This window comes from Ceratotherium simum, chromosome 24 (genome assembly GCF_057802395.1).
Source record: "Ceratotherium simum simum isolate JZ-2026a chromosome 24, ASM5780239v1, whole genome shotgun sequence".
In the NCBI taxonomy this organism is placed as follows: Eukaryota; Metazoa; Chordata; class Mammalia; order Perissodactyla; family Rhinocerotidae; genus Ceratotherium; species Ceratotherium simum.
The window spans coordinates 38,491,697-38,517,373 of record NC_141923.1 but is presented as its reverse complement, the minus strand read 5'-3'; the positions used below and the strand labels follow the sequence as shown (position 1 = coordinate 38,517,373).

The following is a 25,677-nucleotide window of genomic DNA, read 5'->3' as shown; positions in this document are numbered from 1 at the left end:
ACACCGCTTCTCCGGCCATGCTGAGGCCACGTCCCACATGCAGCAGCTAGAAGGATATGCAGCTATGACATGCAACTATCTACTGGGGCTTTGGGGGGAAAATAAATAAATAAATAAAATCCTAAAAAAAAAAAAGAATTAAAAAATATATATATTTGATACTGACTTTTTCATTGTTTTCAGTGTGGGATTTAGGCTATATCTATTTTATATACATAATTTTATTCATAGTGTTTTTTAATATATCACAGAATTATGCCATATAAGAAATATGCTGCTTTTCCTTTACTTTGAACATGAGTTCTATTCTTTATTGTACCAAAAACCTCGTAAAAGTAATTTTAATTGCTATATAATATTTTATAAAATGGATTGTTGTAATTTATGTAACTATAGCTTTTGTTACACATAAAGTGTGTTCCAATTTTTCCATTTTAATTAATAGTCTGATAAGTTAAAAGATCTTACTGTGCAAAAGGTTTTTTTCGGGTTTAGGATAAATTCCTTATATTAGGATTAATTCCTTAAGATAAGTTGGAGAAGTTGAATTAATGGGTCAAAAGATATGAGCATGTTTAATGCTAACTGGTTTTCTACAAGAATTGTACCAATTTAACACCTCATTAACAGTGTTCAAGAATGCAGTTTTCTAAGTTAGAAGTTTTGAGAAGTCTTGTCTGCCTGTTAAAGTTTGCATTAAAGTCTGATGCAAATCCCTGTAAGGAGGAGGTAGTCAATAAAAATTTGTTGAAATACATTGAACAACAAAAAGAAATTACATTTTGGTTTTTATTAAGTGTTCAAAATTCGTTCTGGAAAGTTCAGAGTTTATTGCACTAAATATAATTTAATATCACTTTTTTTTTCTAACTGTGCCTCACTAGGTGTCTCGAGAATTACAAATGCTACAGAAAAATTAAAGAGGAAATTTACACTAACCTCGGCCAAATGGAGACGGTTCTTGGGCAGTCCATGTCCCCGTTGCCAGTGTCTTACAAAGAAGCTTTAGAACGCTTGGAACAGAGCAAGGTAAGAGTGTTTGCAAATCTCCAGTAAGACTGTGTGCAAAAAATTGGCAGAAAGAGCAAGTGGACGCAGCAGGGAATGTGCCTCTGTTATGACCCACAGAAATCTATAACCTGAGTGGTACACTGAGGAAAATTTCTCAAATGAAAAGCCAAGGGGAAAAATGAAGCAATGGTTCTGAGAGATTTAATCAGTCGGGTTCACAGGACGGTCCTCTCCCCAGTAACATACTGTCCTTGTTGATCACTATTTATAAGCCTTTACCCTTCATATTATTTTGTCGGATGTTGCCGGATCAATGACAGAGAATTTAGTGCAACTATCATAAGTGCTAGATTCTGGTTACTTCTTATACTCTATTACAAAGCAATTTTAATTTTTGCTTACTTTCATCTGTTAGAATTTATGGTATTATGTTATTAGGACTTGGATGAGAACATTCTAAATCACCTGTGCTTAACACCCACCCCAAAACAAACAAACACAAAAGAAAAAACCTAAATAATGCGTTGGTGGTTGATGCAGTAAGTATTGTATAAATAAATACCTAGTAAAATATGAGACTTACATTAAAATGACAAAATAAACTTGTAGAATATTTACCTTTGAAAACACATTCTTACTTGGAAAAGTTAGTTAATGGGACATTATTTGTCCCCATAGTTCCAAATTCACGTGCAGTACAATAGTACATAGATAATTCTCATCTGTCTCAAACTGGCTTCCAAGAGGACTAAAAAATGGATTGTGTAACACTTATGGATGATTTAAAATTATTAAGTGTTCAAGATTTAAAATAGTTTATAAGTTTCAGAAAAATTAATAGACATTATATCCTTCCTATTCCTTTTCTTTTCTTTCTTAAGGCCTTGGTGTCAAATCTTGTATCAACCAAAGAAGAGCTGATGAAACTACGACAGGTCCTCAGACACTTGAGGCCCACGTGCACAGACAGTGATGGCGTATGTCTGTTCAGAACAGTGTCGGCCCTCTGGGAGAAATGGCTGAGTTTGCTGGAAGCTGCTAAAGAGTGGGAAATGTGGTGTGAAGAACTTAAGCAGGAGTGGAAATTTGTCAGTGAAGAAGTAAGTACTTCATTTTCAAGTCAAACCATATAGTTTCCTTACAGATGTCGTTTAAACTGTTTGATTACTTTCATTTTGTTTTTATATAAAACGAGTCCTCCCCCTGTACCATTTGTTTATATCACATATACATAACACAAAAATGTTTATAGAGGTCAGTTCTCAGTAAAATAATCTCCAAGAAATGATTCAAATTCTTTCATGTTTTTCTTTTTGGTATCAGAGCATTCTTATAAATAAGTGACTACTTGCTCATTCGATATTGTGCAGGTAAGTTAAACCCGTCTTAAAAATAATGGTCTCCACGTTACACTAAAGGTTAGAATTAGGTGATGATTATAATAAACAACTGTAAATGGAAAACCTCTAGTCTTTTCCTTCCTATGTGGGGAAAACCCGGTTCTTCCCTCCTGTGTTTTTCTTTCCTGTACATCAACTTTACCTTTATGGGGAACACTTCACTTCTGGTCACCAAATGTGTGGAGGTTTTTGCCCACACCAACAAGCAATTCTTGGGTGTTAGCTGAGTGTCCTACAGTTTACCTCGATTCTGACACTAACTGCCTGGACTGCCCCCTGCCACTTGAGACGCCCCTTGCAAGTCCAGGTTATCATCTGTGCTTCTGACCAACTGACTACAGATGAGCGATTTCAGTGACCCCCTCCTCAGGTTCAATTAACGTGCTACAGCAGCTCACAGAACTCAGGGAAACACTCATGTTTACCAGTTTATTAAAGGATGTGATAAAGGATACAGATGAATAGCCAGATGGAGGAGATGCGTAGGGCAAGGTATGTGGGAAGGGGTGCAGAGCTTCCATGCCCTTTCCTGGCACTCCACTCTCCCAGCACCTCCATGTTTTTGTCAACCGGGAAGATCTCCAAACCCCATACTTTAGGGATGTTATGGAGGCTTCATCACATAGGCATGATCGATCATTAATTCTGTTTTCAGCTCTTCTCCCCTCTCAAGAGAATGAGTGTGGGACTGAAAATTTCAAGCTTCTAAGCATGGCTTCGTTTTTCCAGTGACTAGTCCTAATCCAGGAGCCCAACCAGAGTCAGTTCATTAGAACAAAAGACACTCTTGTCACCCAGGAAATTACAAGGGTTTCAGGAGCCCTGTATCAGGGACGGAGGTCAAAGACCAATATTAGAACAAGAGATGCTCCTGTGTTCTTATCACTTAGGAAATTACAAGGGTTTTAGAAGCTCTGTGCCAGGAATTGGGGCAGATACCAATAGTATATATTTTCTATTATCTCACACCAACTAATTTTGAAATTAACTGTAATTGTTAACCATGGAAATTAACTACAGTTGTTAAATATGGACCTAAAAATATGTTTGATGTTCTTTCTGAAAACTGTCTCAGAGAAAACCTCCATAATATATGTCAATCACAGATGTTAATTTCACCATAGTTCAGGGCTTAGGTATCACATATATTTATTTATTTATTTATTTATTTATTTATTTATTTATTTTTTTTTTTAAAGATTTTATTTATTTTATTTTTTCCCCCCAAAGCCCCAGTAGATAGTTGTATGTCATAGCTGCACATCCTTCCAGCTGCTGTATGTGGGACTCGGCCTCAGGATGGAGGGAGAAGCGGTGCCTCGATGCACACCCAGGATCCGAACCCGGGGCCACCAGCATTGCAGCGCACGCACTTAACCACCAAGCCACAGGGCCGGCCCGGTATCACATATATTTAGACAGAAAATTTTAAATAGTATAAAATTGTCTTGGGGTATTCTTTAATCTTTCCAAAGGACCAGGTATAAATGAGGTACAAATCAAAACATCAAATGAAAACCCTTCTCTTTTGTTCATGTCAAAATTCCTGCTGAATTTACCTAAGACAGAAATATAATGAATTAATACTTGATCGGAGGTAGGTCACATGCTTTGGGATTTAAATGTTTAGCGCTGTCATATTTTCCTGCTTAAAACTTGATATTCTTGAATATCATTTTGGTGGTGCTGGTGAGGTTTGGTTAGTAAATGTCTCTTGAATGTTAAAACTCTAAGAAACTTGGTAAATTATACTTTTCGCAGGGCTGCAAGCATCCAGTTCTTTCCCATCCGCAGAGGCACTGTGTCTTGGGTTCCTACAGTAGGCTGTATGCTGTGCTGAGAAGGCAGTTCACGCATGATGCCACTGAATCCTTGCATTGCCCTTAGGAGTTAACTATGATTACCATTTTATTGATGGGGAAACGGAGGCACTGAGAGATTTAAGTTGGCACAAGACCTCCCAGCTAGTGATTGGGCTGGGGCTGTGGGCTGGAGCCCCGTCTATTTTACTCACTGCTATAACTTTAGAATACAACAGGGCCTTGCACTTAGTAAATATTTGTTGAGAGACCACTCTTATTCAAACCCAGGTCTAGGCTGATGCTAAACTTTTGTTCTTTTTATTTTGTTACATTGTCTCTCTATTGCTATATACTCATTTGCAACTACATTTTATTAATTCAGACCCCATTCATTTAGAACTTTGTAATTATTCATACAAGCATTTGACAATATCTGCTAACAAAGTGTTTCAAAGAGAGTGCAAACAATATATCCTCATGTAATAACAGTAACAACTGCTACTGATACTTTTTGGAGTGCTTACTGTGTGTCAGGCATCGTTCTAAGCTCTTTACAGGTATGATCTTATTTGTCCTCACAAGAATCCGACAAGGGAGATATTTTTATTATCTTCATTCCATAGGTAAGGAAACTGAGACCCAGTGAGACTGAATGACTTGCCCAAATTCACAAGTGAGTGGTAGAAAAAGATCCAAACTTATACTTTGATGTTTAACCACTAAATTGTCAACTTAAATGATATTTACACACATCAAATCAATGTAAGAGTTTACAGTAGCTCTTAGTCATTGAAGAAAAATTACATGGTCTAAAGACCTTTACGTACAAGATTCTGTTAGCGTGGTTGGTGCTTTTGTATGTGACAAAGTGAATTGCTGTTTTTAAAATGTCTATAGTAATACAATAATCCAGTGTCTTCATGGACTAAAGGGTTTGTAGAAATATATTTTTGAAAACTGTTTAAACTCTGTTTAAACTTATAAATTAAAGAAGTAAATTTAAATTTTGATTTAACTTTTTTTCCCCCCTAAAATCTTAACCTCCCTGTTTTTTAAACAGAATCTGCTTGATTTAGCTATTCATTTCTGGTTATTCAGAATCAACTTGTTATGCTTTTATGATCGTAATGTTAGATCATAATGCCGGAATAGGGTCATGTCTTCAAAGATAATTGGAGTTGGAAGGCTGGCTTCTTCCCCATGTACTTCCCCCTGTACCAAAAGTTTAAAAGTCATGTCTGTATTAGTTCCTATTTCTGCTGGTTACAGGTTTTTTTGTCTCCTTCACTGTGTTTACTTATGGTGCAACTATGCTTCCTTCTCCCTTTTTAGACTCCACTTTATAGTTGACTGTGAACCTAAAAGTTTTATAACGAATTTTATTAGAATTCTGTGTCCCAGGAAAATCATCCAGGAGCTGCAGAGCCTCTTCTGGGTGGAAGAGTGAATACATTATCTTCATGGCAACTATTTTACTGATTTGGGAGCTGTCTTCACCCTTTTTAGTGTAAAGTTTGTTGGGTTTTGACAAGCGCATTCTGTCACATGACCACCAACAAAATCAAGATTTACAACGTTGCCTTCACCCCATAAATTTCCCTTGTGCCCCTTTGTAGTCAGCCCCTTCCATCACCTCCAGCCCCTAGCAACTGTTAATCTGTTTTGCCATTTCCAGAATGTCTTATAAATGCACTCGGATAGTTTGTGGCCTTTTGAGTTTGGCTTCTTTTCGCTAAGTATTATGCATGTGAGATTCATTTATGTTGCTGCTTGTATCAATGGTTCGTTTCTTTTTATTCCTGAGTAATTTTCTATTGACGGAGGTATGACAGTTTGCTTATCCACTCACAAGATGAAGAATTGCCTGGCTTTTGAGTAAAATTATTGCCCCAATAAAAATTATTTTTCCTCTTTTTGTTCCTCTCCTTAATCACTTACCAACTTGCAACAGAGAGCAGAGCCTGAGCCAGGGGCTTGTAGGCAGGTGGTTTATTTTGGAAAGTTATCCCAGGAAACAGGAGTGAGCCTTGGAGAACTGAAACACCAAAGGTCGGAGCCCTTAGTTGCCTTGCTCTTACTGGGTTCTATTGCTGCATTTGCCAATTTATGGTTATCACCAGGCACGGAAGTCCCAAGAGATGCTCCGTTAAGTCCGGGTTTACAGACGTAGTTCTTCCACCCCCAGTGTATATTGGAGACCCTAGATGTACGGCTTCCTCTATCAATATAGCAATTCCTTTCTTTGTATGCTGGTTCTCCGACAGAGGTGATGCAAAATGACTCAGTGGAAGCTTTATCTCACTCCCTGGTGGAAGTGTAGCTGTCTGCCTGAGAACCAGGACTTCCAACCCAACTGAATTTAGGTTTGAGGTGATGGAAAGCACAAATGCCATAACTGGGTCCCCTGGAGGGGCCTAGTCCACACCTGCACCCATGTAGTCTAGTGACTGGGGACCCAACTGGGTCCTGTGGTCCAAGTGGCAGGGCAGCTTATACCACAGCCTGACCCTGCTGCAGTCGGCGCCTCTTTGTTTCCAGGCGCCCCTCAGCCTAGGCAGCATTCTGAGAAGTGGAGCTGAGCACTACTCCCAAGTATAGTGCATACTGCCTCCAAAATCCCAGCGGGCGCATCCAGCGCTGTGCCACTTTCTTAGCAATAGAGGTACAAGATCGTCAAACCACTTTATCTTTACCTTAAAGAAGTCCTGGCATGCCCCAGACCATTGGGCCCCTGGAGACTTAATTGATACTGAGGCTCTGGAGTTTTCCACCCTTTGGTACATCTTAATGGGCATCCTGGACCTTGTTCACCATTTCAGTTAGCATGATATCATAAATGTAGTGGACTGGTGTGATATTCTGTAATGTCGAGATTGCAAGATGCCTGACTCTGTTTGAACATAGAGCAGGAGAGTTAACAACACAGGGAAGAATGTGACAGATGTGTGGTGCAGCCAAGGGGAATGCCAGAGGATTTGAGGAGGGCCATAAGAGGGATCTGATTTTCTGTCTTCACTCTGAGTTCAGGGCTGGTAGAACTCCTGTCTCTAGATATGTGATGTATTAGGTTATGTATTTCTGGGTTCTGCCCTTAGCAGTGGTTGATAAATACATGATTAGCTCAGTAATTCGGCTGCTTTCCCTTTGGTGTGGGTGTCAGGGTAATGAAGACTGACTGGACTTACTTTTTTGAGCATTTAGGAATCAGATGTGAAAGAAAACAGAACTATAGAAAAATTATCCAATAGTTGCCCAACCTCTTATACTTAGTGGGTGCAATTTGGTGGTGCTCATTCTAATACCTCATGGGTGTGTTAGGAGAAATAATTGCCTTATGCAAACTGAAATCTGAAGGAGAAAGAAATTATCCTTGAAAATATCCAACAGCATTTCCTTCAGCTCATAACAGCAATATTTTATTTTAATCACACATCTACATGATCAATGGCTGGGAACGATGGGATTCTGATAGTGGAGGAATAATATTCCCAGCTATAGAAAGACAAATACTGCTTTGAACTAGGATATAGCATTACGAACCCTTTGAAGAGCCAGTATACAGAAATGATGGTTGCAAAGTATGTTTCAGATCCTGAAATGGTCAGAGTATATTTTATTTATTTTAGCTCTTTTTTTTGTTTGTTTATTGAATTAGATTGAACGAGAAGCAATTATTTTAGATAATCTTCAAGAAGAGCTCCCTGAAAGTTCTAAAACAAAAGAGGCGGCCACCACAGAGGAACTCTCTGAGCTGCTAGACTGTTTATGCCAATATGAAGAGAATGTGGAGAAGCAGCGGCTGTTACTGACTCTGCTTCTTCAGCGCATAAAAAGCATCCAGAACGCTCCTGAATGCTTAGGGGCCGTGGAAACTGTGCCAGCATTTCAAGAGATCACCTCTATGCAAGAACGATGCAACAAGTAAGATTTAAGGAAAACTATTAAGGAAACATACTTGACAACTCAGGCTTAAAATTTAGAAAATATTGAATTTTGAGAATATAGGAATATAGAATAATGACAGATGATCTGACAGAATTGAGTTGAGTCAACAGTGATAGGTATAAAAAGGGATGGAAAAGATTAATAATGATAATGAAAAAGAGCACCCCATCTCCATCCTCGTACTACTGAGGGTGAATATCCTTCAATTTTTTTTTTAATGTTGGCTGTTTTTCTAATTTAGTAATACATATTCATTATAGGAAGTTTAGAGAATGTGGAAAATTGTAAAGATTAATATAAAACCCACCTTTAATCTCACCACTTTGCAGCAACCATTGCCAATCACTTTTTTCTCATCTTTTTACTATGATTACATTTTTTTTTTTTTTGTGAGGGAGATCAGCCCTGAGCTAACATCCATGCCGATCCTCCTCTTTTTGCTGAGGAAGACTGGCCCTGAGCTAACATCCGTGCCCATCTTCCTCCACTTTATGTGGGACGCCGCCACAGCATGGCCCGACAAGCGGCGCATTGGTGCGCAACCAGGATCCCAACCCGGGCTGCCAGCAGCGGAGTGCCGGCACTTAACGGCTATGCCACGGGGCCGGCCCCCTATGATTACATTTTTAAACAAATTGTGATCATTGTACTTGTACTGTTTTCTATTCTGCTCAATCATTTATCAGCATATCATGTTTATTTTCCTCTGCCATTAAATGTTCCTTAAAACATAGCTCTACAGTATTTCACCATGTGGATATGCCGTAATGTGTTTAACCAAGCCTCTCATATAGGACCTTTAAATTATAGGTAATTTTTTTTACTTTTATAAAAAAACTGTAGTGAATATTCTAGTGCTAGAATCTCTATCTGCATTTGTGATTAATTCATTGAGAAAGATGCTGAGAAGTAGAACCATTGAATCAAAGGATATAATAAATTTACGGCTAGAGATACTTACCAAATAGCTCTCAGGAAAGATTTCATTCACTTAAACTCCTCTACTAATATGGTGGCTACATCCACAGCAAATGGGGTCAGCTGAGATAAGAAGGCTAGTGGGGTTGTCTGTCCCCGAGAACCCACCCAGGACTCCATTCACACCTCTAAGCCATGTTCAGTTGAACTCAATTGTAATTCTCAATTACACTGTGAAAAAGAGGGTGGAGATGGCAATTGGAATGTAAAATGTGAAAAGAGCATATTTGGGGATGAAAATTTTGGAGAGGTTTTTGATTGAGTGATAGAATTGATATATATTTGTATATGTAGTATATGAATCATTGAAAACTATTGCTTTTCTCTCAGGAAAACTTCTTTTGTGAGCTCTGCAAACATTGTGTTAATTGTTGAAATAAAACAATTTCACAGAAGAGCAGATAGAGAAACAATTTTATTTTGATGCTATGTTGTAGGCTTTTTCAGAAAGCTCAAAGAAATAAGGAATTGATGCAGAATGAAATCGAAGAAAGACATGCTTTCGCAAAAGAAATAGTTAGTTTGAAGAATTTATTTCGACAGACCACAACTTCTTTCCAAAATATAGCTGTACAAGACCACCCAGGAAAGGCAGAACAGTTTGAGGTAAGTGAGGAATGAACAGTGAGTACGGCTGATACAGATCCACAATCTTGAATCCAAAGTCCTTGGGGCAGAGGTAACTCAGTGACTAGAGTGGAGGGAGTGGTTCAGAACAGAAAACACGAGCAAAAGCCCTGTGGCATAATATGGGGCAGAGCCACAGGAGATCAGTGCAATTGGAGTTGCAGAGAGCAGAGTTGAGACCAGGTTCGGAAGTAAGCCAGTCTGGACCAAGCAGCCCTTTTCAACCACATTTCAAGTGTATTTAGTGAACAGGGGCCTCAGACTACTCTTGAGTAGCATGTCAGACTACTCACTTTAGTAGGATGTAATGTCTTCTCTCTGATAGGATGGAACTGTTTTTACTTACAACATTTGTGACACCAAATGTGTGGGGATTTTTTTCCCCGCACCAACCTATTCTCCAACTCTCTGGAAACCAACTGGGTGTCCTATAATTCAGTTCAGTTCTAACACTGACTACTGGCAGTTAGCACAGACCCCACAGTTTAAGAGCTCGCTCCCACAAGACTGCCCCCACTTCAGACACACAAATCACAAGTCCTGGGTCTCCATACTTCTGATTTTCTATAAATCAAGGGTCCCCACCACTCCCTCAGGTTCAGTAATTTGCTGGAATGTCTCATAGAAGTCAGGAAAGAACTTGACTGACTGTTACCCCTTTATTATAAAGGATACAACTCAGGAATAGCAATGGAATAGAAATGGAAGAGATGCATAGGGCAAGGTATAGGGGGAGGGGCATGGAGCCTCCACGCCCTCTTTGGGTGTGCCACTCTCCCAGCACGTCGATGTGTTCACCAGCTCTAAAGCTCTCCAAACCTGTTCTTTAAGGGTTTTTATGGAGTTTCCATTACATAGCCATGATTGCTTAAATCATTGGCCTTTCACCATTCACTCAACCTCCAGCCCCTATCTCCTCCCTAGAGGTTGGGGAGTGCGGCTGAAAGTTCCAACTCTCTAATCACGTGGTTGGTTCCTCTGGCAACCAGCTCCCCTCCTGAAGCTTTCTAGGGGCCCCCCCATGAGTCATCTCATTAGCATAAATTCAGGTGTGGTTGAAAAAGGCTCATTATGAATAACAAAAGGCGCTCCTCTCACCCCTATCCAGGAAGTTCCAAGGGTCTTAGAAGCTGTGCCAGGAGCCCGGGGTGAAGACCACATGTATTTATTATATCACAATATCACAGGGGCTATGCACATGCCCCTGTGTCATCTGGAGACTCATTTTTTCAGAATGATCTCTTCTCATTCAGGTCTAATGGTAACAGGCAAAAATGACATTTGGAAGTTGATTGAAAAGTTGCGTGCTGTTGTTAATCAGAGCTTTTGGTATCAAGGTTGAGAAAGGAAACTTACTCTCCCTCACAGAAGCAGTCTTCATGGGGAAGCCATCTCTGCGAAGCTCTGAATGAAGACCTGTACCCTGGACTAAGTCTAGATAAAACAGAGTGATAACTATACCTCAGACCCCACCTTCGTCTGAATGGCATTGTTCTTTCACTTTCCCTTTCTAGATTTGTTCTCTGCTGAGGGTTAAAAGGAAAACAGTCACACATCATGGAGTCATTCAAAATTGTAATCATTCTTCAGTTTGGTGACTCAATCCATTAACACAAATAATGCTACTGAACACCTACTGTAAAAAAAAAAAAAAAAAACGAACCCCCAAAAGCCACAGTCAAGTCAAAAAGTATTTTTCTGCTTGATCTTTGGGAAACTTTCCCAAACAAATGAGCTGCTTCTTTATAATTAGCGCAGGAGAACGTAGATCAGATTTTGTTTCTAGGCCACAACCAATAGACTATTTGTTCAGGTTTCTTTTATCTCCCAAAACTCACATTCTTTGCGTGGAACTGGAACCCGCCCTTTTGAAAGAAGTTGGGCTCTGCTGGGCTGTCTAATTACATGAAAGCAGACACTTCTGCTTCAAGCATGGGGCTTTTAGTGGCCTTGAATCATTGTGATGATAATGTAGCAAGAAGCAGAAATGGCAACAAGTTAATAACAAAAAAAAAACTTCTTGGAAACTTTTTGCTCCTTGCATCTTTTTAGATCTAGACTGCTACTGAGATACACTTAAATCCTAGAGGTACTTTAGAAGCAGGAGATGTTGTAATGTCTTTTCAGGACAATGGTTGACACTAGGAAGAGATATCAAGTTTAATTCTTCCAAATTAGAAAGCATCATCTGACCGAACTGAGTATCTCTCGGGCTTAATCGGCTTGTATCAATAGTGAGGTTTTGTCATGCAAAGTTTGCTCATTTAAATGACAAGGATGTGCTGGAAAACTGCTTTCATTTTTAGAGTTAAACTTTTTCCGTGTCCTGTGAGTATTTGAAACTCTCTTAATGCTTTTAGGAGCTTCAAAGCATTCTTAATAAAGGGAAGCTAACTTTTGAGAATATTATGGAAAAACTGCGAATCAAGTATTCTGAAATGTACACCATAGTCCCTGCAGAGATTGAATCCCAGGTGGAAGAATGCAGAAAAGCTTTAGAAGACGTAGAGGAGAAGGTAATAATGTATTAGTGTTATTATTTATGAAATTGAATGAATATAAAGAAGAAAATATCATTTAATGTCACATTTTCATTTGTCCTGATTTCAGCTGTGCTCTTTTTATAGAGTTTAGTTAATGATAATTTTGTGCATTGAATATGGGGGTAAAATTGCTCTAACTAAGTGACATAGATAATAGAATTAGATGATCTGTTTATTTTTAGTTGTCAAGGTGCTTAGTTTTTCTTCTTTTGCATTTAAAAGTAGAGTTATCTTTTACTTGGCTTTTTTTTTTTTAACTGGAGAATCACTTTAAAATTTTGAGCATGAAAAATACTTTGCTTTAAAACATATTCCCTGTGAACATTTTGCAATTGCAACCCAGGGCACTAAGAATACAAATTTCACAACTCACTAGGAATAGCACTTAACACAGTATCTTTCTAATGATGATGGTAACAGCATTCTCACAAAACATACCTGGGCAAATCTTTATACCTGAAAGTCCAGGTTGGAAGAAAGAGTGGGAAATGTTTCATAGTCCTGGAGACACAGGAGTTTATAAGACAATTTTATTTGATTGTGAAAAGGCAGCCCAAATCCAACAGAACAAAAATCTATATATTTGGTCCTGCATCCACAGAAGGATTTTTGTATTGTTTTTTTGAAGCCTAGAATACCTCTAACTTAATAAATAAAATAGGTGTTAAATGCACAAAATAATCAGATTTCAGACAGTTAACTTCTATCACAGATTATTTAGGAAAATCTAACCCATGTAAAAACATATAAACTCCTAATATATATTTATAACAAATCTTGTTGATTTAACACACAAGAAAATCTGTTAGGAGGTACTTTCTCAAGGATCATGTACGCTGATTTTATTTTAAGAGAATACTAAATGCTTTGAGAGAAACTAAATTTGTTCTCATGAATACTTCATGAGAAAATCCCTAATGAAGTGAATTAATAATCAAAATCAGCCTTTTAAAATTAGGCTGAAACTTTCTACTATGGCTTGTATATTTGTAGCAAACAGCAACTGATGTTTATCGTGTGATGTGTCTAAAGGATCCAGGATCCAGGCAACAGATACAGTACCATTCTGTATAATTCAGACGGCTGCTTACTCTTCCTGAATCATCATCTCTCCTAATGTACCTAAATGATACACATTTCTGCCAGGAAAATAACTGCCCAAAATATCAGAAAACTTCATTTTGTGGTATTTTGTTACATAGCAATAAAAAGCTATTACAGCAATAAAAAAACTAATATGGGTTTTTTTTTCCTATAAATCTTGACTGTGGTATGGTCTGTGGAATAAAAACATTTTATAAAAGTATCAACAGCTTGATGTTGTGAAAAGAGCCTGAGGCTTCAGAGTCTGGTGACTCGGGGCTTCTTGGACGAGTTCAACCACTACTGTGATAAGTGACCTGAGCAAGTCATTCAGCCTTTGTTTAGTTTCTGCATCTGTATCCTTTCTGCATTGGAAAGTTCTGGTCTCAATGGTTATAAAAGAGTTAAAGGATTATACAAAAGCATAAAGTAGTATTAGGTTATTTAGTGGCTGCTTGGAGAAAGCCTTATCAACATAGCTTAAAAAAAACAGTAACACGAACTGATCAGGTATTTGAAAAATGACACAGTCGACATTCTTTATTATCTTTCCTAGCCCAAGTTATTTTCTTAAGAAAATCATTTAGATAAAAAATTACACTGTTCAGCAGCTAAATTTCTGATTGTTGTGAGAGCATACACTAGAAACATTTACAGAGAGAAAAACTAAGCTTTGTGCATCCTCAAGAAATAGCTAGTTTTAGAAAGTTATTCATATTAAGGTGGAAATTACATTTATTTAAGTCGGCTTGAGAATGTTTGGTTGTATTGAAAAGAGTTCCATGCAGAGGATTGCCTCATAAAACGGAGAGACTGTATAACAAATAATTTATCTTGCAGAAATACTTTCATATCATTTGTTCCATGGGGGTGTTTTAAACAGTCCACTCAGTAGTTTTACCCAACACAGTACACACTGTGGGTTACATTCAACAAATTTTTTTTCATTGGTTTTCTTTTCTTTTTATAGATTGGATTTAAAAGGTCAAGTCAGCACAGCTGCCATTTCCTAGTCTCCTAATCTACCCTCTCATTAACGCATTAGCCAGCATGGTTTGGAATTTTCCCCCTAGCCGTAGAAGATTTTTTTTTTTTTTTTTTTTAATTTTTTGTTTATTGCAGTAACATTGGTTTATAACATTGTAAAAATTTCAGGTGTACAAGAAGATTTTTATAAGTAAAATCCTTTTACCTTTTGAACTCATGAATAGAGTGCAGAAAACATCTCTAAGCCAAGTGTGTCTTTCTCCCATTGTAACAGGTTAGCAATGAAGTCTTGAAAAGTTCACCATCATATGCAATGAATAGAAAAATAGATGAAATTAACAATGGGCTTTATAATGTTGAAAAGATGTTGCAACAGAAAAGCAAAAATATTGAGGAAGCTCAAGAAATTCAAAAGGTAACATTCTCCTTTAACTGCCTTCAGCTTTTGGTAGTCCTTCGGTTCCTCAGTCATCACAGAGATCCCGACCCAGATCCACAGGCCGCGCTTGTTGAGAGTGCCACCTGCAGAAGCCTGGTGGAGAAGGCTGTGTTTAAGAACATTCTCACTTTTTCCATGGTGGGAGTATGCCTGTGATTGTGAACCAGCCTTTTCAAAAGTGAAGGAAGTTAAGGATCTTATCTTGGGAAGACTGATATAAAAAATATTATAAATATATGAATATAAAAAACAAAGCTAACATGTCTCTATGTTGGAGCATTTCTTAGAGTCTTTGGTTTTCTAAGGTGAATTAATATTGGGGAATATAATATGGAAACTTTATGAAATTTATTTGCTTAAAAAATATTTCAATAAGATTGGAATAGCATTAACAGCTTTTCTTTAGACTGCAAGGGGAAAGAGGAAAATAAAAATTCCAAATTTATTTCCCTTGTAAAATGCCTTAGGAAATAAAGTCTTAGGTAAAACTGTACATAATATTCTACCTCTTAACTCCCAAGTAAACTCCTGCATATGAAAAGCATTCTTATTCTAATCTACATATTAAGGAAATATTCTAATATGAATGTAGACTTTTAAAAATAGGTCAGAATATGGCTCACCATTGGTTCCTTTTTTTTTTTTTCTGGTTAGGGAGATTAGCCCTGAGCTATCATCTGTTGCCATTCTTTCTCTTTTTGCTGAGGAAGATTAGCCCTGAGCTAACATCTGTGCCAATCCTCCTCTATTTTGTATATGGGATGCCGCCACAGCATGGCTTGATGAGCGGTGGGTAGGTCTGCACCCGGGATTCAAACCTGCGAATCCCGGGCTGCTGAAGCGGAGCACGCTAACTTAACCGCTACGCGACCGGGCTGGCCCCTGGCTCACCATTGGACAAAATCTTGGACTCTTAATAAGTAGAGGAGCCTAATTTAACCAGTCACATTTTCCCATTTCTAGAAATTATGTTCTTTAGCAAATATTAAGTATTTTACCTTTGAGATTTCCTCTACCCAGACAAGTCCAGGTTTGAATCCAACCTATTGTCTTCTTGAGCCAAAAGCAGTTGCTGCTAATACATGTGGCTAGAATTTTCTGCCACTGCATTAATCCTGAGTCAAAGCAGATATTTTCTTTTTATTAGCTTTATTTTTGCACTTAATAAAAATAGTCTTCTAGATTAAGTACCTATATGTTCTGGTCTAAATAGGTTCAGGTATTAACCGAAGCTCTTTTTAAACATAATGTTACCTCATCACTCTTGAAAGATTAGGGTTATATTGACCTTGTTTGGTGTCATTCATCTCTGGAAATGTCTAGGTCTTTCTGCTCCAGTACAGCAAATTCATACTGAAATGAATACAGTTAGAGTTAAGAGACCTCAGAAAAAGTGTTTTTTGGTTTAGGTCACAAGTGGTTGCTAGGCATAAGTGAATAACTGTGCCTGTGATGTTGTTTTGGTATCATTTGCAAGTGTAAATACCGTGTGCAAACTAGGAATTAACACAATAAACCATGACATCTGCATTCAAATTGACTTCTGATTTCCTTTTCCAGAAAATGTGGGATGAGCTAGATCTCTGGCATTCCGAACTAAATGAGCTGGATTCTGAAGTTCAGGACGTTGTTGAACAGGATCCAGGACAGGCTCAAGAGTGGATGGATAAGCTGATGGTTCCTTTCCAGCAGTATCAGCAAGTATCACAGAGAGCAGAATCCAGAACCTCACAGTTAAATAAGGTGTGATGGGAACACATGATTACTACACATAGCGTGTGATGGTATTGAGATGGGTTTAAAACAAAACAAAAATATATATTCAGAGGCAGCCAGTTTCCCTTAATTGCCAGTTTTAGGATGCTAGAGCCACACGATAGGTTCAGGTGGGCACCCGGGGGGAGAGATTTCACTGCTGACACAGGCAGGAAGTCTGATTGAGCAGGCAGAAGCAAGTATCCAAAAGTCAGACCACAGCAGGAGTCCACACATTGGGCTTCCCAACAGGTAATGGGCATTTCAGCAAGTAATCTCAGGAGTCCTGGGAGGGAGCCAAAAAAGAGAAACAATGTCATTGGAGACACCCTCTCCCTTCCAAGTAGGGGTTATGGTGGGTGAGTCATGATCTAGCAAGAACGAGGCAGGATCCTAGTCTCAGAGGAACTGGGATATTATAGAACAAGGCCCAATACAGGAGGACAAAACACAAATCCAGTTTTCTGAATGAAGCATAAAATGGGAACCAGACTAGTTGCAAGGCTAACTTGGAACCTTTGCTGAGGCCCGTAGCATTGGGGTAGAAAGTCCTTTCCACCTATGGTCAGGATTAGTCTGAAAAGTTGGAAGAATCAAAACCTGCAGGCAGGTGGGTGGGCAAGTGGCCCAGCCATGGGGAGTGGAGCCCTGCACGGCCTGACGCACCACTGACTCACAGCAACGAGTTCTTCATTTGAGAATCATTGAACTCAAGTAGAAGGCATCAGACTGAGTTTGGTACTGCCTCTCTTTCACAGGCCACAATTAAGATGGAGGAGTATCATGAGCTTTTGAAGAGTACTGAGGCGTGGATAGAAAATACCAATCGTTTGCTGGCTAATCCTGCTGACTATGACTCTTCCAAGACGCTGAGTCACCACGCTAGCACCCTTCAGGTAAGAGTTCTTTCAGTGTTTCCTGTGTGTCATAGAATCTACATAATGGTTAGCGGCTTAGTCATGGTGCTTTTTTTCCCCTTCTTCCCTGCAAAACAGCCTTACCTTCAACCATGCCGAGTGGCAGAAGGAAGCTTGGGGGAGTGGGAGGCTCTGGACAGGGATTTTGGAGACCAGGGTCTAGTTCTTTTTGTCCTAATAACTACTACATGACTTTTTAGATAACTTACTGCATCCTTCATGGACCTCGGTTTCCCCCATCTATGATGTAAGAACGTTGCACTGAATGGTGTTGATGGTTTCAGTTGGCAGAATTCTAAGATGGCTCCCAATATTCCTGTCCCCTGATGTACACCACCTGTATAATCCCCTCCCCTTGAGTGCGGGAAGGAATATGAGTATGTGATGAGACAGTCACTCCATGGACTAGGTTATCTTATGTGGCTAAGGTAATGGGATTATCACTCCCATGAATGCATGATTAATCATGGTTATATGATTATAAAACACCTTAGTAGCAGACTGGAGAGATATTTTCCTGCTGGCTTGAAGAAGTAAGCTGCCATATTATGAGAGGGCCGGGGGGCTAGGACCCTGGGGCAGCCTCTGGAAGCTAAGCGTGACCCCCAGTCAATAGTCAGCAAGAAAACTGGGATCTCAGTCCTACAACTGAATTCTGCCAAGAACCTGAATGAACTTGGAAGAGAAACGGCGCTCCAGATGGTGCCTTGATTGTAGCCTTGTGACATCCTTAGCAGAGGACCCACCTAAGCTATGCCTGGACTCCTGAGCCGTGGAAACGAGGAGATAATAAATTTGTTTTATTTTAAGCTACTAAGTTTGTGGTAATTAGTTACACAGCATTAGAAAACTAATTTGTGGTTTGTTCCAGTTCTAGCATGTCATGAATCCAATTTCCTGTTCTTCCTGGTACTCCACAGGTGCCCTGTCTCCATGCTAGCTTACAAAGGCAAACCAAATGAAAGTATTTTCCTCCTCGGGGCCATGACTGCAAGAGATCTTCCCGACACTAAGGATTGGCTTAAGTTTTATTGCGAAGGTGTATTTCCCTTCTCTCATATTATTCAGCCATAAGAAAGAATTTCTTAGGAAAAAGTTTATTCTTTAACAATTTTTAGAGTAATCAGACATCAAAGTTGATCTAACTCCTTTTTATATCTGTAGAATAGCACAATGCGTTCCCATGTGAACAGCTAACTTCGTGCTCCCTAATGTTTGAGATTTGTTGGCACGTTTTTTCCCTGTGGTAACAGTTGTAAAGATGCTTCATTTCACCCACTTGGTTCTTTTCTTCCCCTTTCCTGTGATTTCTGCCCCCACCTCTTGGGTTGACGTTCCACATCCCCAAAGCATGTCATCTTTTTATTTTAAATTACCTCTATTTTTCACCATTTTCAAGGAGTTTACAGAGAGAGAAGAGAGGAATGAGGCTTTTTTCCTCAAATGCTTATTATGAGTTAAAAAAATAAAGACTTTACAAGGGTGAACTCAGGCGAAAGAAACCAGCTGGACTTTTGCTACCTTCTACTGACACAAATGTAAAAGTGTGGAAGACTCTCTCAGACTGTTGAGGACATCCTAATTTGCTGGCCTTTGTTTATGGGCTAGAACTGACTAGAAATCTAGTTTATGAGCTAGAGGAAGTAGAGACATGGGGTGATGCAGGCTGATTTCCCACAGAAGGTATCCTAATAAATCCCCCAATGGGAAGTTAGTCTCAATAACTAGTCATATGTGAAGACCTCATTTTTTCCCTGTTTTGAAAATAGTTGTCCTTCTTTTAGGATACCTTTTTCCATTTTTCTAGCATTACCAGGCATTGATTTTTATTTTAATTTAATTTTTTTTTTAATTTTTATTTATTTATTTTTCCCCCAAAGCCCCAGTAGATAGTTGTATGTCATAGCTGCACATCCTTCTAGTTGCTGTATGTGGGACGCGGCCTCAGCATGGTGGGAGAAGCGGTGCATAGGTGCGCGCCCGGGATCCGAACCCGGGCCACCAGCAGCGGAGCGCGCGCACTTAATCGCTAAGCCGCGGGGCCGGCCCGAGGCATTGATTTTTAAAATGACTCTTAAGCATCAAAACTCTCAACTAAGCTTTAAAAGTCTGTTTTACTTGCACTATAACCTTCTACCTGGATTGTATTTGTTAAAATAGGTTTTTATAACCTAAAGATGCTTCCACAAAGACTGCTTTGTACTTAAGAATCACTGAAACATAAATTGTCGTTGTAAAAATAGGAAAACAACTTGTTTTTTAATCAACTTTATTAAAGTACATATACTTTACATATAGTAAAATACACCTGTTTTAAGTGTACAGCTAGATGAGTTTTGATAAATCTATGCAATTGTGTAACCACCACTTCCACCACCGTCAATATAAAGAACATTTTTATCACCCCCAAAAATTTCCTCATGCCCGTTTGCAGTCAATCCCCTTTCACCTGTCTTCAGGCCTAGGTAATCACTCACTCATTGCTTTCTATTAGTATAGTTTTGCCTTTCCTACAATATCCTATAAATAGAATCATACAGTATGTAGTCTTTTGTGCCTGACTTCTTTTTTTTTTTTTTTTAAAGATTTTATTTATTTTATTTTTTCCCCCCAAAGGCCCAGTAGATAGTTGTATGTCATAGCTGCACATCCTTCTAGTTGCTGCATGTGGGACTCGGCCTCAGGATGGACGGAGAAGTGGTGCCTTGATGCGCACCCGGGATCCGAACCCGGGCCACCAGCATTGCAGAGCACGCACTTAACCACCAAGCCACAGGGCCGGCCATGTGCCTGACTTCTTTTACTTAGCATAATGTTTTCGAGATTCATCCAGGTTGTTACATTTATAAGTAATTCATTCTTTTGATGGCTGAATAGTATTCCATTTATGGAAACATGCAATATGTTTATCCCTTCACCAGTTAATGGACATTTGGGATGGTTCAAGCTTTGGGCTATGTATTTGGTATCTATTGCTTCATAACACATTACTCCAGAAGTTAGAAGCTTAAAATAACAAATATTATCTCACAGTTTCTGTGGGTCAGGAACCGAGGCCTGGCGTAGCTGAGTGCCTCTGGCTCAAGGTCTCTCATGTGAATGCAGACAAAGTGTCGCCCGAGGCTGTGGTCTCATCTGAAGGTTCAGTTTGGGTAAGGGAGGAGACAGGATGCATTTCCATGCTCATTCATGTGGCTGTTGCAGGCCCCAGAAGATCCACTTCCATACGCAGACATGGGGGCCTCTCCACAAGGCTGCCTCATCACATGGTAGCTGGCTTCCCTCACTGTAAACAATCTAAAAGAGAGGAAGAGAACTCCCAAGACAGAACAGTCTTTTTATAATCTCATCTGGGAAACGACCTCTCATCACTTCTGCCATATTTTATTAGAAGTAAATCAGTAAGCCCAGCCTACATTCAAGGGAGCTGATTATAAGGGCATGAATACCAGGAGGTGGGGACCATTGGGGGCCAACTTAAGGGCTGCCTACCTGAGGCTATTATGAACAAAGCTGCTATGAACATTCATACACAAATCTTTGTTTGGGCGTGTTTTCATGTCGTTTCATTTGGTAAATACCTAGGAGTACAATAGCTGGCTTTTATGGTAAGTATTTAACTAGATAAGAAACTACCAAATTGTTTTCCAAAATGGCTGTATCATTTCTCATTCCCACTGGCAGTGTGAGTTCTAATTGCTCCATATTCTTGTCAGCACTTGATATTATCTGTCTTTTAAATTTTAGCCATTCTAGTGACATGTAGTAGTATCTCATTGTGGTTTAAATGGCATTTCTCTAATGACTAATGATTTGTTTATTTGAGCATTTATTTGTGTGCTTATTTGAGCATTTATTCATATGCTTATTTGTCATTTGTACACTACCTTTTTGAAATGTGTGTTCAATTTTTTTGCCCATTTTTTATTTGGGTTGTTTGTCTTTTTATTATTGAATTGTGAGAGTTATTTATAAAATGTTCTAAAAACCAGTCCTTTATCAGATATGTGATTTACAAATATTTTCTCCCAGTCTGTGGCTTGTCTTTTCATTCTCTCAATATTTTCTATGAGAGAGCAAATTTATTAGTTTGATGAAGTCTAATTTATCAATATTTTTCTTTTATAGATTATTCTTTTGTGTTGTATCTAAGAAATCTTTAACCCAAAGTCACAAGGATTTCCTCCTATATTTTCTTCCAGAAATTTTATAGTTTTAACTCTTACTTTTGGGTCTATCGTCCATTCAAGTTAATTTTTGTATATGGTATGAAGCAAGGATCAAGGTTCATTTTTTTCTATATGGATATCCAATTACTCTAGCACCGTTTGTTGAAAAGACTCACCATTGAATTACTTGCTGCCTTGTTGAAAATCAATTGACCTCATATATGTGGGTCTATTTCTGGGCTCTTTCTTTTTTTTTCTTTCTTTTTTTTTTTTGAGGAAGATTGGCCCTGCGCTAACATTTGTTCACCTGTTGCCAATCTTCATCTTTTTCTTTGTTTTTTCCTCCCCAAAGCCCCAGCACATAGTTGTATATCATAGTTGTAGAGTTGTAGCTCTTCTATGTGGGACACCACCTCAACGTGGCTTGATGAGCGGTGAGTAGGTCCACGCCCAGGATCCAAACTGGGGAACCCTGGGCTGTCCCAAAGTAGAACATGCGAACTTAACTGCTATGCCACTAGGCTGGTCCCAGGGCTCTCTCTTCTGTTCTATTGATCTGTCTGTCTGTTCTTTCACCAATATGACACAGTCTTGATTACTATAGCTTTAGAGAGTCTTGAAATCAGGTAATGTAAATTCTACAACTTAGTTCTTTTTTTTCAAATTTGTTTTGACTAAATCTGGATATTTACATTTCCATGTAAGTCTTAGAATCAGCTTGTCGATATCTATACAGAGGTCTGTTGGAATTTTAAGTGGGGTTGCATTAAATCTGTAGATCAATTTAGTGAGAATTGATATCTTAACCATTTTAACTGTTCCATTCCAGGAACATGATGTATCTCTTTATGTATTTTGATCTTCTTTAATTTCTCTTATCTTTTTTTTATAGTCTTCATTTTACAGGTCTTGCATGTAAATTGTTAAATTTATCCCTAAGTATTTTATATCTTTTGATGCTGTTGCAAATAGTATTATTGGTAAAAAGCATTGGTTTGGTTTTGTTTTCCTTAAAGTTTTTTCCTTCTATGATTTTGAATAAAGCCAGTATAAAATTCTGAATAACCTGATTAATTTTACAGACTTATGACTAGAATTCTAGTTGCATAAGTAAATGTTCTTTCTCATATCAGCTATTTTTTATGGAATTACCTGAAGACTACATTAGCAGATTAAACATTTCCAGTAGGTGGCTGAGATATTTTGAAATCTTAAGTTTGAAAGTTAATACATTATAATTATTAAAAGAAAGAAGAAAAAGAAATTATAAGGAATAATGTCTAAGAAATTCTAAAAATGGATGTTTTTCACTTTCATTTGATGTTACCAGATAAAGCTCTTTTGATATCAAGTTATTCAAGTCAACTAAGGCTATAGGGACGTCTCATGGAAGTCAATGGCACCTTGTAGTAAGGCCTGAGGGGGACACTGGCACCAGACTGGCAAGCCACGGGGCCTCCTCTTCATTTCTCATCCCCACTTCACTGATCTATTTCTCTCAAACTCATGTTCCCAGAATTACAAGTCCAGTAAATTGGAGAGAGCCTCAATGGATTTCTTGGCCCCAATTCCAAATTAGAGAGAGACGGACTATAGGTCAGGTGTTCCTGGTTCTGTTAACAGTGGCTGGAAGAGTAGGGAGGGTTATATGATATAAAATATCACATATTTTATGTGAGCCTGCTGTGAGCCCCCCAAATGGGGTAGACACTCTCAAGTCATTCACTGCTGTTGACAGTAGAAAATATTCAATGTTTTATTATTAAGACTAGAAAAGAACAGAGAAATGAGACAAATTTAAATACTCTCTGAGGGGTCGGCCCGGTGGTGCAGCGGTTAAGTGCGAGCGCTCCACTGCGGCGGCCTGGGGTTTGCGAGTTCGGATCCCGGTGCGCACCGACGCACCGCTTATTAGGCCATGCTGTGGTGGCATCCCATATAGAGTAGAGGAAGACGGACATGGATGTTAGCCCAGGGTCAATCTTCCTCAAGAAAAAACGGGAGGATTGGCATTGGATGTTAGCCATGGCTAGTCCTCCTCGCCAAAAAAATAAATTTAATAAATAAATAAATACTCTCTGATTTGAAATTTTTTTATTAAGATATAATTAACAGACAACATTACGTTAGTTTCAAGTGTACAACATAATGATTCGATATTTGTAAATATTGTGAAATGATCACCACAATGTCTAGTTAACATCCATCACCATACCTAGTTACAGAATTTTCTCTGATTTAAATTTTAATCAACTTGTTTCAGTATCTCGATGTTTCTTCTCTTTTTTTTCCCTGTTTCCCCTTATCTAGATGGCTTTGGAAGATTCAGAACAGAAGCACAATCTTTTACATTCAATCTTCACGGATCTAGAAGACTTGTCAATAATTTTTGAAACAGATGATTTAGCACGGTCTGTACAAGAGTTAAGTCGTCAAGTGACAGCTTTACAACAAAAAATCATGGAAAGTCTTCCACAGATTCAGCGAATGGCTGATGTAAGTTGGAGCTAGAAAGATGTGATTCTTCTTGTTAATTTATATGTCGTTTAGTAAATTAGAGTTATACTGCTAATCAACTCCTAATTTTAGGAAGACACATTCATCTGGTACATTTTTCACTTATGTTCTTATTTCTTGAAATATATGTTACTTTACTTTGCAATCTTTAGTGCAGCTACAGCAAAAAATCATATCCCCATTCTCAGTCCAAAAGTGATCTATTTAAAGGGAAGAATCCTGATCAGTTAAGTTCAGTGTTTTCTCTTTGTCAGAGAGGAGATATTGTTGATTTAAAAGCGCAGATTAGCAAAGAGGGAGTTGAAACAGACAACTTCCCAAGTCTTCATTCACCAATAGCAAATATTTATTGAGGGGCTGCTGTATGCCAGCTGTGGAATTTTTAAATTTTATTTATTTTAGTTTGAAACGTGCAAGGCATTTATTTAAGGATGAAGTCACATAGCAAAGGCAGGTACAGGTTAGTCTTAATCATTGACCTTTTGTTTCTCGGTTACATTCCCTACACCATAGTTATGTACCTTCAGGGGAATAATAGTTGTTAAATATTCTTGATTATTGAAGTTATTACAAAGTTTTTAAATGTTCTACAATTTTTGATGGAAATTACCCTAAAATACATTGTATACTTTTGTATACCTTTTTCAATATAAGGTGCAGAAACTAATTTCATTGTGACTTAACTTTCCCTCAAAATTTGGAGATAAGACTATAAAGTTACTGTAGTTACTACTTCATTTGCTTATAAAGTTGTTTCTCCTATATTGAATGGCTCCAAACTGCTAAAATTTGAAATCCTCAGTCTATTTCTATATAGTTTTTTCTATCCCCTTCATTTTTGGCTGTACCTTTTTATTGCTACAGTGCATCTGCATTGAGCTCTAAAGGTCTGAAGCAGCTCTCTTGGTGTGAGTGGACTTCAGCATGGAGGTTTTATAGCCCATATTCTCCAATATGGAGGTTTTATAGCCCATATTCTCCAATATGGAGGTTTTATAGCCCATATTCTCCAATATGGAGGTTTTATAGCCCATATTCTCCAATATGGAGGTTTTGTAGCCCATATTCTTCACTATGGACATTTTATAGCACATACTGCAGCATTTTCACTTTAAGGCTATCGGCTAGGTTCTAAAGGTTGACACTGATGAGAGAATAACCACTGGACAAATGATCTATTGTTTAAATTCATCTGAGTAAGTTATAAAGTAATTTAGTGACTCTCTGCGTGGCAACAGTTCATTAGGGGATTGGCAAGAAAATCCTGTGGATTTTCCAGCCCCTCGTGTGTTTGTTTCCCAAGGGTAACTTTATCATTTTACTAAAATGGTGGGAATTTTTAAAATGTTAGACCACTTGTATTCCAGTGTTTAAACACATTCCAAGGATAAATCTAAAGAGTTTGTAGATAATTGAGAATTTACTTAAAAAATGATTCGGATGCGTACTATTTCTGTTCTCACAGTATAAGTAATTGAAAATTGGCCCTATGAGGATCTTGAAT

At 38.3% G+C, this 25,677-nt stretch overlaps 1 protein-coding gene across 10 annotated transcripts in view; it reads left to right on the top strand.

Moving 5' to 3' along the window:
- Window positions 1–25,677, top strand: part of SYNE2 (spectrin repeat containing nuclear envelope protein 2) — a 267,254-nt gene that overhangs the window by 127,146 nt on the left and 114,431 nt on the right. For 9 of the 10 annotated variants that reach the window (XM_087448388.1, XM_087448395.1, XM_087448392.1 and 6 more), the window contains 9 exons: window positions 885–1,029; window positions 1,893–2,111; window positions 7,869–8,134; window positions 9,574–9,742; window positions 12,124–12,279; window positions 14,651–14,791; window positions 16,376–16,558; window positions 17,329–17,466; window positions 23,967–24,152. In XM_087448388.1, the coding sequence (XP_087304514.1) occupies window positions 885–1,029; window positions 1,893–2,111; window positions 7,869–8,134; window positions 9,574–9,742; window positions 12,124–12,279; window positions 14,651–14,791; window positions 16,376–16,558; window positions 17,329–17,466; window positions 23,967–24,152 (1,603 nt within the window). The remainder of the gene's footprint in view (window positions 1–884; window positions 1,030–1,892; window positions 2,112–7,868; window positions 8,135–9,573; window positions 9,743–12,123; window positions 12,280–14,650; window positions 14,792–16,375; window positions 16,559–17,328; window positions 17,467–23,966; window positions 24,153–25,677) is intronic. The other variant, XM_087448393.1, reaches the window with a different exon arrangement.